The sequence below is a fragment of the Bactrocera latifrons genome, unplaced genomic scaffold (assembly GCF_001853355.1).
Source record: "Bactrocera latifrons isolate USDA-ARS-PBARC rearing strain unplaced genomic scaffold, ASM185335v1 scaffold_110, whole genome shotgun sequence".
Lineage (NCBI taxonomy): Eukaryota > Metazoa > Arthropoda > Insecta > Diptera > Tephritidae > Bactrocera > Bactrocera latifrons.
The window spans coordinates 123,185-136,955 of NW_017534520.1; the positions used below are offsets into that span (position 1 = coordinate 123,185).

Sequence of the window (13,771 nt, forward strand, 5' to 3'; positions counted from 1 at the left end):
TCGGTTCACAACCACGCCTGAAATCTCGATTATCACTTTATCATGCGAGAGTATAAAATGTTCGGTGACACCCGAACTTAGCCCTTCCTTACGTGTTTTTTATGTAAAATTGAAAAAATAAATTAATAAAACTCTATAATTCGTATATTCTGTATGTTGCCTCTATAAGTTGTATAACTTGATAACTTGAAAAACTCCATAACTCGTATTTAATTTGTGGTATCTTGCAAATACGAGTTATCGAAGTTTCACTGTAATAAGAAAACAACTTGAGATATTGAAAAAGAATTTTCAAATCTGAATAAACGTGAAACTATATGTGTACTAAGCGTATTTAAAAAAAAAAAATAATAAAGAAAAATTGAAGCAAATTTTATGGTAGGTGTCTTACGTTACTTTGAATTTTCATTTCTGAAACAAAATAACGTATGATCTTCAATCAATATCAAAATCATGATCAATATTTACCCTTTTTTAATTTTAAATTAAAACATTTTCAAGTTTTTCATATTGCACATAAGTACTAGAAAAAGTTAAAATATTTCAAGCTAAAAAACTAATTATTATTTATTAAACAATTAATTAACAGTCTGCTGAAATCAAAGTTTCTAGGTACTGCAAATGTTGCTTTTTCTTCTTAGTTATTGTTAAACTTTGCGTGTGCAAAAAATTAGGCTGCCGAATTCCTAAAAATGCACGGAACTGAACACTCGGAAAACCTCTCTCACTTTGACTTAATACTGGATCTCTTGGATCATGGAGTCGCTAAACCGAACTCTGGCGGGTCCTTCTCTACTCATATACCGAAAGAGAGTTGGGTGGGAACAAATACGTTATTTTTTTTTAACGAAATCAAGCACTTGATGATACGTTTTTTCTTTTTGAATTTTTAATATAGATTATGTAATATTGTAATATGATGTGGTGAATCGTAATCAGTAAAAAACTCAATTTTGAACTTTTTGATTATACGTTATTTCGCCTTCTGCGCACTAGGGTAGCAGAAACAACAACGGGAGAAAGTAAGATTCGTCTTGGCACCACAAGGGGCTGCCTACTGGGTGGAGTACTATCCCCTCTGCTTTGGAGCCTGATAGTAGACGAACTACTCGAGCTGCTCACCAGCAATGGAATCCGCTGTCAAGGGTACGCGGACGACATTGTCATAATGGCGAGAGGTTGATTTGAGAACACTCTCTGTGACATTGTACAAAGGGGCTTAAACTTGGGTGGTGCAACACGGTAGGGCTAAATATCAACCCAGCAAAAACCACCGTGATCCCATTCACTAAGCGGAGATCTCTTCCGGGGCTGAGGTCCCTAACAATTGAAGGCACAGAGGTGGAAATGTCTAAGGAGGTCAAATTCCTTGGCCTCACCTTAGACTCATCATTAGGGTGGAGTAGGCATTTGGACTTAACGCTGTCCAAAGCAACAAGAGCACTTATGATTTGCAGACGCCTGGCCGGCAGACCATGGGGATGCAAGCCAAGTGTCATCAGATGGCTGTATACCATGATAGTGAGGCCTATCGTCACCTATGGAGCGGTTGCCTGGGCTACCAAAGCAGCGCAGTCTTCAGTGATTCGGAGGCTGTCAAAGCTGCAAAGACTTGCATGTGTCTGTGCTTCGGCGGCAATGCGCACATGCCCCACGGTGGCACTGGAAGTCATACTAGAGCTCAGACCGCTGCATCAGGTGATCAAGCTAGCAGCAAAACACACCATGCTGCTGATGTCAGCAGAAGGCTGTGGATGAGGGAGGTAATGTCCTCTAGACAGATGGACTCACTAGCGGAAAGCACACCGCTAGCCCTCCTCCCAAAGGACAGCACTACGAAGAAAATTAATCTCAAGAAGAACTTTAAAGTTACTCTAGGCAGCAAAACGGAGTGGAATGACTCCACGCTGGAAAGGCTGCTGGAGGACAGTACCATTCAATGGTACACTGATGGCTCTAAAAGCCCGGAAGGTATTGAGGCAGGTATTGTGGGACCACGTACCGAGCTGTCCATACCTATGGGCTGCTTCCCAAGTATCTTCCAGGCAGAAGTTTTTGTCATCCATCAGTGCGCTGAAGTCAACCTCAGCCGCAACTATCGCAATCAGAGCGTAGCTATTCTCAGCGATAGTCAAGCGGCTCTAAAAGCGATCTTGTCATACGAGACCAAATCGCTTTTAGTTGAGGAATGTATAGAAAGGCTAAACCGCCTGTCCTTGTGCATTCGATGCACCTAATGTGGGTACCAGGGCAAAAAGGAGTAGAAGGTAATGAGAAGGCCGACGAACTGGCCCGCACTGCGGCAGTATCCAAGATGCTGGGACCAGAGCAATACATAGCGGTAGGACCCTACACTCTTAAGGAGCTGCTCCGCACGGAGGAGAGAGAGGAAAGAGAACGGTACTGGCGGCAGGCAGCAAGTATGCGCCACGCCAAGCTGCTCCTGAGAGGATACAATCTCTCCAGGTTTAAAGAACTAATCCACCTAACCCGAGAAAAATTTCGTCTCCTCGTCGCAATCTACACAGGGCACTGTAAGCTCAGGAAACACCTGACCAACGTGGGCATGGTCTCCTGTGCTAACTGCCGGTTCTGCGACCGGGAACAGGAAACACCAGCACACCTAATTCTGATTTTTGATAATTTTTCCTTCGGTAATTTCGTGAATTTCGTGTATTTCGATCATTTTTTTATACGACTACCTCAAATAAAAATTTAAGTTAAAGGGTTTTATACAGATATATGTATATTCTATTAAAGAATCTTTCAAGGCATCATATCAGGCATACCCACTCAATACAGTGCTTTTAAAACATAATTATCAGCTGTTTAGTTGCTAAATTGCACTTGTGAAGGATAAAACCAAAGCTTTGCCTTACAATTATTACTTAATTTTTAAATACACAACTATTGACCAAAATATACAAAACAATATAAATACAAAATACGTTAAAGCTTGCAATGTATACAGTAGCTGTGATACCTCCTGATCTACGACATGAAGAAACAATCATCCAAGCAGCCATAGCTCTCAGTTGTCTTCAAAAAACAATAAATTCTGTATTTGACTGCATCGATAATCGTACCCAACACAATAATGCTAAAGTACAAGAGTTGAGTGCGCGTATTAAACGGGCACAAGCGAAAATACGCAGTTTGGTGGGCACAAAAAAAGCCATCAGAATTTACGCTCCAGCTCGTTTTCCATCAACACAAGTTTTTTATGATATACCACAAACCTTCGGTAATTTGGAAACAATGTTGGACGAACATATAAATAATCAAAAACATAAAGAACAATTAAATTACGAAGTGCATGGTCGTATAGATGTATCTGCATCGCAAGCGTTACAAGAAAAATTGGTTTTCTTCCATGTTCGCAATAAGGATATGAACGAATCATATCCGGGTAATACTGTGGCTGCCAACAGACTACATGTAAACAAAAGTTCTGGTATGGGTATGGTACCAGAAAAATTACGATCAGTATCCTCATTGTTACATTGTAATGGCAACGAAATGGTTTACGGTCAGGAAAATGTTGAAAAGGAGGCATGGAAAAAAGCTAAGCTCTTTAAAATACAACGTCAACGTCAGGATAATACCGAAATTAAGCAACTTTTAGATCCAGCACCCTATTCATTAGCGCATCGCAATCAAAAAACAGATTCTTTAGGAGGCCTTCGCTACACACCACGATTGCATGAGGCACCGGAAATCAATCTACCACTGGACTTGCCCGATTTACCAGGTATTGCTGATGATATACAATTTGAGGGTAAAGAGCATCAGCAAATTGCCCCATCATTATATATCGAAAACTTACCCGATCTGGCTGAGTTAGAGGAGGCAGCTACAATTGCGACAAATATATCTAATCCTAATGAAAAACAAGGTATTGTACTTGAACATTCATCTCAACCGCCAACAACGAACACAGTCCTGGCTCCAATCTCAAAAAGTGCACAAGTATCAGTGGCACCAGCACCACCTCCACCGCCTCCACCACCACCATTACCCCCACCACATACATCGACAACACCAATGGAATATAATGCGAAAAACGAAAACTCACATTTACAAAACCCGAACACCAATAATGCTCGAACTGAGTTAATGGATGCTATACGAAAAGCTGGTGGTGCAAGTGGTGGTAGATTACGTACTGCCGCTGCTGCCCCGGTTGATGTAGTCGATACTAAATTACGAACCAAAAATAGTGAAATCAAACCCATAGCAAACAAAAGTGGTGGAGGAGATCTCATGGCTGATTTACACAATAAATTATTAATGCGACGTAAGGGCATTTCAGGATCAAAAAACCAGGAAAATAATTACTCTACTAATTCTGTACGCAAAGGAGTTACAACTTCTACCGATAACCCAGTTATGTCTCGTTTATCGGCACTAATACCACCACCCACCGGGCGTAAAAACTCTGATGACGACGACGATACCCACGACGAGGACAACGATACAGATTGGGTGGAATAGCAGTGGTTTATATGTATGTAATAATATACAGTAACGAGTGAAGTATCATAGCTCTTTCACTGCAAAAATTTGATGCCAATTTCAAACCGCTTGTGCCTACTTTTAAATTACACATTATTAAAAATATGTTATCCATAAAATTTACAAATGTGTTTGAACATATAAATTATTTATTTTTTAATTTAAATTAACGTTAGATGAAAATAGAATATAAATTTTTTTTTAATAATACATTATAAACATATCCAAAATATAAACGCAATTAATTTACCATATATTTTTTTCTACAATATTTTATTCACCTTAGTAAGTACAAGACGCTCTAAATGTTCATCAGTTAGATGTTGACCTTTTTGTCCATTAATCACATTCAGAAATGTGCGGAAAAATTTTTCCAACAGCATTGAAGTAGCTGGCAAAGTATTATACTTAAGGAAAACTTTATTCACAATTGGATAGCGACTTAAGCAAGATAAAGTTTTATCATCATCGTACAAATAACTAGAGAACTCTCTACGTATAGCGACGCATGGTTTATTATCTAATGGCGGATCTATAATAGAATTGTCTAATAATTTTGCGCAAGTTGGTTTTGTCGAAACTAACATATATATCTTGTTCATTTTATTTCAAACTCTAAATTTTTGAATACGTTAGATTAGTTTTCAAATCATAATCCTAAAATAATAATATACAGAAATTACCTTCGTTATCATCCGGATTAAAGCAGAGAAATGAATCTACAGATGGCGGGCGTTGCTCCCTTAAATCCTCTGCCTGTTCATTATCTATATAGAACTCTTGTGCATAGTCTATAAAAAGAAGCATTATCGAATCGGTCGTAATATTGGGTGCTGTCTCACGCAAAGCTTCCACAAAACGCATTTTTACAGCAGGGCAAACAACTGCTGCAATTATGGCATCGTTGCACTCAGGGGTAACCTCAAAATAGCTCCGTAAACGACACAATAAAGCATCACTCATATTCTGAGCCACAGTATGCAAGTGTCTTATGTGTCTACTTTCATGTAATTTTTTCAATTTCACCTTAATTGTAACAAGAGATGGTAGAAAATAACCGAAATATAAATAATTGTCTTGCTGTAAAAACTCTATAGCATCTGCAATGGGCTTGAGTATCATGCAAAAGTCTTCCAGATATTCTATGTCGATTTGGACTAATTTGGGTTGGTTCAAAAAATTGCATAACTCGTTTATTTTGTGTTTTTCTTTGATAAGTTGTGTTAACGATGTATACCATATTGGCCAACGCACATCAGATAGTGGCAAATGGCCTTCAAATAAAAATCTCGCAATTTCACTAGCATCAACATCGCTGCATTTGTTTAATAAAATTAAACAGCTAAAATAGTTTGTAATGTTATTTAAATTAAATTAGTTGAGAGGTTTTGCTAGATTAGGGGTAGTCAGGGATTTCATGATGAAAAAAAGTCTTTAAAAAGTTCTCTTGAAATTTTAGGTAAATCCGAAAAAATACTGTACGAGATATTCTGTAATTAGCAAAGCGTATCGGACGTTCTGAAACGTTCAAGAGCAGGTATCTGCAAACGAACGGTAAAATTGAGTGTAAAACTTTAAATGATTTTTTCGAAAACTATGTTTTTTAAACCAGTAACCACTGTAACTCGAAAACAGCTCCGTGGATTTCAATGAAATTTATACAGCGTTTTTAAAAATTGAAAAAAGCGGGCCTGATCGAAAGGTTTTTTCGACTTTTTTTTTAATGGTGTGTTTTCTGCGAAAATAAAAAATGCTCAATCCGAGATTTTGTTAATTTAAAAAGCTTCAATCAGGCACTAGATTATCTATTAATATAACTATATTTTTTTGTCCAAGTGATGTTATCTCCAGGGGTTGCTGCAAATTGGGGATGGTCATCATAAGGAACTACGGTTGAAACAGGATCAATACAAACAGTCATTACTTTTAAAATTATAAATTTTTTTTTCACACTTTTACTATGTCCAGTCAAAACCTCATTTAATGATGCTATCATTTTACATTTATAAAATAAAATAATTTACTGACAAAAAAATTTAAATTTTTAATTATAATTTTTTTATGTCTCTGACTACACCTAACCCCTTATGTAAACTCAAGGTAGTTACCGCGTTAAGGCATGCTGCAGTCTGTCATGGGACTTCAATATTCTATCGAAATCAAATACTGTCAATAAATGCAGACTCCGCTCACCATATTTAAATTGCTTCGGAAGTTGATTCAGCAGGACTTGAGCATTACTATGAGATATATTGAGATCGTCGTTATGGTCATCGGGACAGATGCCTTCCAAGAAAAGTGAATATTATGAATTAATGCCAATGCTAGTACGTAATTTTCACTTACTTTTAATACTGAAATTATGGTAAGTTTGTACGAAATCGTGCACATTATCAATCACATTACAAATTATTTTTTCATCGTTCAAATCGTACTTATTTTGAATTTGCGTTATCACAGCTTCGATTTCCTTGTGAGTGGGTGAGTCACTCAGCTTAACGCAAGCTAAAACCGCCATTTGACGTTTTAATTCATTATCTAACCAAAAAATACTATAGCCAAAATAGTGTGTTTTCCGACTGGTCCAAATATCAACAGCACTGCAAATATACGGTATTTCCTCCAAATTACGCTTAGTATCCTCTACGAAGCCGCCATGCATATCATCTAAGCGAGCGAGTAATTGCGCACAGGAGCACATTGTTAATCCCGTGCCCCGAAAAAGTTCAACAAAAGAGGGTTCTTCTAAAACAGAAACTGGAATATTGGATAACAAAATAAAATTTAAAACTTTTTCCACAAACGGTAATTGTGTTTGCTGCCTATTTAGCAATCGTCGGCATCTGGTACTACTGTTGAATTTCTCTTGCAAATACATATTATACTCTTTGAAATGGCATGAACGCAAATGTTGTACAAAATTTGAAGTAACTCTTAGTGGCCCTTTCACGAATTTATCATTGTCGCAGAATTGACAAGCAGCTACAACGCTAATCGAAATGCGATTGCTACTCGTATCCTGAAATAAATTGAAAGACTAAAATATGAATTTAAATATTGCTAAAAATTCGTACTTGTTCGACTATTTTAAAATATTTGCCATTTAATATTGTAGGAATCTCGTTTGGATCGCATGTTAATTGGCAGGTGCTGGCCGTCTGTCTTTTATCCAGACTTTCTTCCGATATATGTGTATCATTGGATTCAGCTGAATACAAATCGGGGTTACTGCAAATATTATCTAAGTTAAGCTAATTTTCAAATGAGATTACTTAAAGCAATTTAGAAAGCCACTTTTCAGTACTATTTATTTTGTAGAACTTACTCTACATTATTTGAATTATTTGCCGACGTTGGTTGCATGTCATCAATATATATAGAAGCACCATCTGAGCTATGTTCTTTATTATCATATTCATTCATATACTTTTCCGTTCTTGAGTTATTTTCATTCTGTGTTTACAAATTCACTTAATAACATTTGGTATCATGGGTAGATATATATAAGTTACCTGCACCTCTCCTATTTGGGATGCTTTTCGCTTTTGAGTACGTCTTCCTCTGGGTGTACGCGAATGATTTTGTCTTTCAATAATGAATTCTTCGTACTTTTCTGGATGCAGAGTTTTTAAATGACGCACGAAATTCGATGTAATTCGCATAGAACCTTGTATAGATCTCACCTTTTCACGTGGACAATGTTGGCATACAGCTACAATACCCCTTGTCACCCGCTGATGTTCAGTAGCATTCATCTGTGATAAGCACATAATTATTAATGGTTTAATTAAAAATAACTAGTTACTATTAAATTAAGATGAAAAAATGAAAATTTTTTTCAATATAATGTATGAAAATCTTCTCCGCTTTAGGAAATACCTCTTCTATAATTTTGAAATATTTTCCGTTTACTATGACGGGTATATCATCGTATTCAACAGTTTGACCATCTAATTTATTGCTGCATAATTGCAAATAAAGAATCTTTAATTGACATTTAAAATTTAATATAATATATATATATTACCTACCTTCCTTCAACATTTCTTAAAGGGTTTTCASTAGTGTATACAAAAGAATAATCACTCCCAGATTTAATATTTTGGCCGCAGTGCTAAAATTAGATTGATCAATATGAAACGTTTTATGAGTGCATGTTAAAAAATACCATTTGATCAAAAGATGCTCTCTCTCTATTCGCACTTCTATGTTCATTAATCCTTCCTAAATCTTCTGAGTTGTGCATATAAGTTTGATAATTCACATTTTGTCCACTGTTGTTACCATGAAAGTTTGAAGGAACCTTGTTATACTGATTGTTATGCATTGTAGTAAAGTCATTTGTAATGCGTTCTGAATCAAATTCACATTCCGATTTCACCGAAGTATTCGTCGAATCCATCTAAAATTTTAAACAACAAATATTACTGAAATATATTTCTTACAAATATCCGTTCGTTAAATAAGTTACACTGTTTTACCTTTTGATTTGAACTACTTAAATAGCTTGTTTGTTTAATGCCTTATTATTATTAAAAATAGGCAGGGATTTAGAATATTATCCCCGGATTTCGGGGATAAAATGGGTATCACTGGAAAGGTGACGTTCTCCAGATCACGAAAATATATGTGTATAGTTTCCGCTGACTATAGTTTTAAGGATATTTGTATTTAAAGTTAAAAAATTGTCAACTTTTAAATTGATAATTTGTATATTGTGAATAACTTTTTCAATTATATTATGCACTTTTAATTTACTAACACTTCACTATAACGTTATTGTATATTAATTTTTTTAATATTTATTGCAACTAAAGCTTTATTTTAAATATTTTATTTTAGTTAAATTCAATGCATTTGCTCAACAAGAATAGAGTTGCATACTGGCAAATAAATGGTATTGCCATATCTGCCTAGTTGTCAACAAAAGAAAATAAGCAAAAACTTTACACCCCAAATACATGAATGGAAAACGCTAAAAATCTTTAGCAATTTTTTATAAAAGAAAAAAAGCGCGGCGCTGAATAAATATATATATTTCGTGATCTGGAGAACGTCACCTTTCCAGTGACACCAGCCACAGTGACAGTGCATCAAAAGGAAAGAACTGTTTCTTACCGTAATATAATTAGTGTTTCACTATGAACTCTCACTTATTTAAATTCAAAAATTATTCGAATGCCAACAATTTTTGAACTTCAAATATAATTGCCAACTAATTATTTTAGTAATAGATTGGCTATTGTGATTAATCAAAATAGATTCAGAAGAAAAGATTTATTACAGCTTTGCATTTGATTAAATACAGAGTTAGAGCTGCCGGATAATGATTTGGAAAAAATTACTCCTTTTGTCAATTTCCTAACTTAAATAAACTTCAAGTATTATTTATTAATTTATTTCATATATTTCTAAATAAAGAAGTAAATTGTATAGATCTTTTGAATCAAAATATTTAGAAATCTATTTAATTAATTTGGGGTCTGAAAAGTATTTAAGCTGAAATACGTGGTAACCCTGTGGTTTGTTTAACATTTACGGGGCATCTCGACAGGATAGAATTTATAGAATATTACCATTCCGATTGCCTGTGGAGACTCCACATTGCTCATAGCTTTCTAGATATAGAATACTATATAGTTTACCATATATCGTAAGCTATGAGCTTTAACTTCAACCGTTTGGCAGCGCAGTTTTTATTTCTGTGAAAATTTCGAAGAGGCAGCATGTCCCATTTGCACCTATGCCGACGGCATTTTCATTTCGGTAATATGAAATTTAGATGAGCGAGTATTAAGACGGTTGTGTTATATTATAAAAATAAAATACATTTTCAAAATAACATTTTTCCAAAAAATTAATATTGTTAATTTATAAAAAATTACGCAAATTGGGTTGGGAATGAGCGAAGTCTTAAATTTAATAAACTTATACAATCATAAATCCAAATATCATTGCTTATTCTTGTTTTTCCCACAAATAAATTTGTAAGAAAAGGATTTTTATCCTTTTCCTTTTCTTATTACCTTATTTTTCCCAGAAATACATCTGTAAACAAAAGGATCTTTAACCTTTTTTTATTTTCCACATAAAAGATTTAAGGAGTTCAAGAGCACAAAACGTTCGCTACATCAGCTACCTACCCGACGGCATATTGCAAATGATAAAATAAAATGTTCAAGAGCTCAAAGCATGCGCTACATCAGCTCGAACCTACCTACCCTAAGCCTTTGCGCAAATGATTATATCACGCTAGCAAATGCCCACATACAGATTTGGCAATGGCAAAAGCAATACTTTTGACAGTTAGTATTCTATAAATTCTATCCTGTCGAGATGCCCCGTAAGCAATGAAGAATAATTGACACTAATCTGTTTTACTTGTCAACAAAAAATCTTCACAAAACAAAATCATCCGTAATGGCTAGCGAAAAGGAAAAAATTGAGAAGTCTAAGATAAATAACCAAGTTAAGCATGTACCAAAGGACGCCCAAGTAATAATGTCCATATTGAAGGAATTGAATGTTCCGGACTATGAGCCTCGTGTTATTAACCAGTTATTGGAATTCACATATCGTAAGTTCCTACACTTGATAAAGATATAAAATGGCTAACCGATGTACTATGATTATTCTCAGGTTATGTGACTTGTATACTAGATGACGCGAAAGTGTTTGCAAATCATGCTCGTAAGAAAACCATTGATTTGGATGATGTCAAGGTAGCCACTGAAGTGGTCTTAGACAAAGCATTTACCTGCCCTCCACCACGCCATGTACGTAATTGAATTGCCTTTTAATGTATAATGAAAATTTTTCTTTAACTCACTTTTTAGATTTTGGCAAAACTTGCCGAGGTCCGAAATGCAATGCCCTTACCGCCTATTAAACCACATTGTGGTCTGAGACTTCCTCCTGATCGTTATTGCTTATCCGCCTGTAATTATAAACTTCGTGCTGCGAGTCAACCAAAGAAAATGACGAAGTCTGCTTTAGAATCCCGATCAACAATAAAGACACAAATGAAAAATGCCGGAGGTGCGGGTGGTACAAAGCGTCAAACCGTGCTTGCACCAAAAACACAGGTTGTTACCATTCCTAAGCCAGTAATAAAATTCACAACAACCACTAAAACAGTGACATCAAGTGGACCGGCAGGAATCGGGACCGGAATAATTGTCAACAGCGGCGCCGAAAGCGGCGATATTAAAATGGAAGTCGATTTGGACACAAGTGCATCAGCAGCCGTTGGCAGTATCGGTGGGAACAATACAAGTGGAGATGGAAACGGTGGTGGCGTTAAGCGTGAACGTGAAGATGATGAATTCGAAGTTGTACAGTAATTTAAATGCCTTTTGCATAACATTTTATTTTCATACAAATTTCATTATTCAATTAAAGTTGATTAGATTTTGCTTATATATAACGTAAAGAATGTAATTTTATTTTAGTGCTAATATTATCGCACAACCCAAGTCCATAATCTGCAAATATTCTGAGCCACCGTCCTGTAGTCTGAACGAGCACTCCTGCAAGGAAAAAAAAATTAATTATTCATCCAAATCGTACATTGCGGACTGTAAAATCTTACGCCAAGTTTATCACAGATTAAAGCCTTTTGTTTATTAGTTAACGAGCGACATCTCAGCACGTGTTCATTGAATTGCTCCAGCATTTGCCCAATACTGTATGCTTCATAGCCTACTTGTCGCACAAACTCTTCTAATTTCGAATAATTTCCAGCTTGGCATACCTCTAAAAATTCGATCAAATAATTTTCTGGTATAATACCAGACATTTCTAGCAGATCTTCTGTACTAATTGTATTTGATTCCCCTTTTAAACGATAGCATGATTGTAGAGTAGTTATAGCGCGTCTCATGTCACCACCAGATATCTCTACAATTGACTTGTACGCATTTTCATCGATATTAACACCTTCTATTTCACATATATGACGTAAACGAACTATAATTTGCTCATCACCCAAAGCCTTAAAACGGAATTTGGTACAACGTGAGGTGATTGGTTCAATGATACGTGATACGTAATTGCACACCAAACAAAAACGTGTGCTGCGACTCTCCTTTTCCATAGTACGTCGCAAAGCTGCCTGGGCTGCGTGCGTCATAGAATCTGCTTCGTCCAGAATGATAATTTTAAATGGTGGACATGGTCGCCCATCTGGCCGTGTACTACTGGCAGTCAGTTGAGCGAAATTCTTGATTTTTGTACGTACAACTGCAATTCCACGCTCATCGGACGCATTTAATTCCAGTATGCGTTCGCGATAAATATCACCGAAAATTTGACGTGCAGCTGCTAGAATTGTACTAGTTTTACCTGTCCCGGGTGGTCCGTATAAAAGCATATTAGGCAAATCGGCTCCTTCTACACATTTTCTTAAGACTGCAACTACTTCTGACTGTTCGACGACTTCGTCTACGCTCTTCGGGCGACTAAGTATAATTGATTTTTTTTTATAAATTCTATTAACTGATTAAACCATTACTTACTATTTTTCTACCCAAGGCGCTGGAGGTTTTCGACGTTCAGCGCTAGGCCCACCGGCACCACTTGTGCTGGCTTGCGTTTTATCAGAGACTGTAGTTTTGCCGGTTTTCAAAAATGCTTGCATTGTATTAAAATGTATTGTATCTATGTGTATTTATTAAAAAAAAATTTTTGAGCGTGTTAATAATAAACTGTTTAATGAATTGTTATAACAATGGTACTCTGCGATGGTTGTAACTAACGCGCCAATAACAATATATTTATTCCACTGACAACAAAACTGTTTAAAGAGAGCTGCCACTCTGTTTGGGTTGCATTTCAATACCTCAAGTACCTACTTTATGAACTTGTAGTAGAATTTGAATTGTGGTAGTGAAAAGGAAATAAGGGCTAGTAATGAAAATATAACGAAAATATTGTTTTATACTTCGGTACTTTTAATATTGAATTTTTAGTCTTTTATAGTGCTCACCTGGTTAATCACCAGGAAAACCTGCTGGATTTAGCTCTGCAGCTCGAATTATTTTCTCCAGCAGTAGCTTGAAAAAGTCGCACGATAGGGAGTCGCGGGTTGGGTTCGTTTTAGTATCTCTTTTTCACCGCTTATTCCTCTTAAATGCGTGCACGGATTTTTTTAAAATTTATATATACATTCACCGTCGAACTGTCATCGTAACCGGTTGCTTTTCGCTCTTTGCTTATTGAGTTTGTTAAAACGGTATAACGGTTTGTTCTGAGTTTA

The 13,771-nt window shown here is 36.0% G+C and overlaps 4 protein-coding genes across 11 annotated transcripts; 2 read left to right on the forward strand and 2 right to left on the reverse strand.

Moving 5' to 3' along the window:
* Nucleotides 1-2,833: 2,833 nt before the first annotated feature.
* On the forward strand, nucleotides 2,834-4,618 carry LOC108973683 (WAS protein family homolog 1). Its single transcript, XM_018941092.1, has one exon. It carries the CDS (start codon nucleotides 2,962-2,964, stop codon nucleotides 4,492-4,494), a length of 1,533 nt encoding a protein of 510 aa, XP_018796637.1. The 5' UTR covers nucleotides 2,834-2,961; the 3' UTR covers nucleotides 4,495-4,618.
* A 74-nt stretch (nucleotides 4,619-4,692) lies between these two features.
* On the reverse strand, nucleotides 4,693-9,655 carry LOC108973637. Of its 8 annotated transcripts, XM_018941057.1 has the most exons (12): nucleotides 8,997-9,241; nucleotides 8,684-8,917; nucleotides 8,547-8,629; nucleotides 8,395-8,476; nucleotides 8,028-8,270; nucleotides 7,841-7,968; nucleotides 7,590-7,743; nucleotides 6,951-7,534; nucleotides 6,862-6,869; nucleotides 6,624-6,801; nucleotides 5,199-5,857; nucleotides 4,693-5,047 (listed from the first exon to the last, which is right to left on the reverse strand). In XM_018941057.1, the coding sequence occupies exons 2-12, from the start codon at nucleotides 8,915-8,917 to the stop codon at nucleotides 4,779-4,781; spliced, it is 2,622 nt and encodes an 873-aa protein (XP_018796602.1). In that variant the 5' UTR covers nucleotides 8,997-9,241; the 3' UTR covers nucleotides 4,693-4,778. The 8 variants fall into 8 exon arrangements, with proteins under 8 accessions (XP_018796602.1, XP_018796593.1, XP_018796585.1 ...); XM_018941048.1 differs by lacking the exon at nucleotides 8,997-9,241 and adding an exon at nucleotides 9,634-9,655 and having other exon boundaries at nucleotides 6,862-7,534; XM_018941040.1 differs by having other exon boundaries at nucleotides 6,862-7,534; nucleotides 9,018-9,241.
* A 1,191-nt stretch (nucleotides 9,656-10,846) lies between these two features.
* Nucleotides 10,847-11,947, forward strand: LOC108973377 (transcription initiation factor TFIID subunit 9). Its single transcript, XM_018940623.1, has 3 exons — nucleotides 10,847-11,092; nucleotides 11,155-11,291; nucleotides 11,352-11,947. The coding sequence occupies exons 1-3, from the start codon at nucleotides 10,936-10,938 to the stop codon at nucleotides 11,856-11,858; spliced, it is 801 nt and encodes a 266-aa protein (XP_018796168.1). The 5' UTR covers nucleotides 10,847-10,935; the 3' UTR covers nucleotides 11,859-11,947.
* On the reverse strand, nucleotides 11,851-13,301 carry LOC108973367 (replication factor C subunit 4). The gene is made up of 3 exons (XM_018940612.1): nucleotides 13,032-13,301; nucleotides 12,107-12,974; nucleotides 11,851-12,044 (listed from the first exon to the last, which is right to left on the reverse strand). The coding sequence occupies exons 1-3, from the start codon at nucleotides 13,151-13,153 to the stop codon at nucleotides 11,958-11,960; spliced, it is 1,077 nt and encodes a 358-aa protein (XP_018796157.1). The 5' UTR covers nucleotides 13,154-13,301; the 3' UTR covers nucleotides 11,851-11,957.
* Between the last annotated feature and the right edge of the window lie 470 nt (nucleotides 13,302-13,771).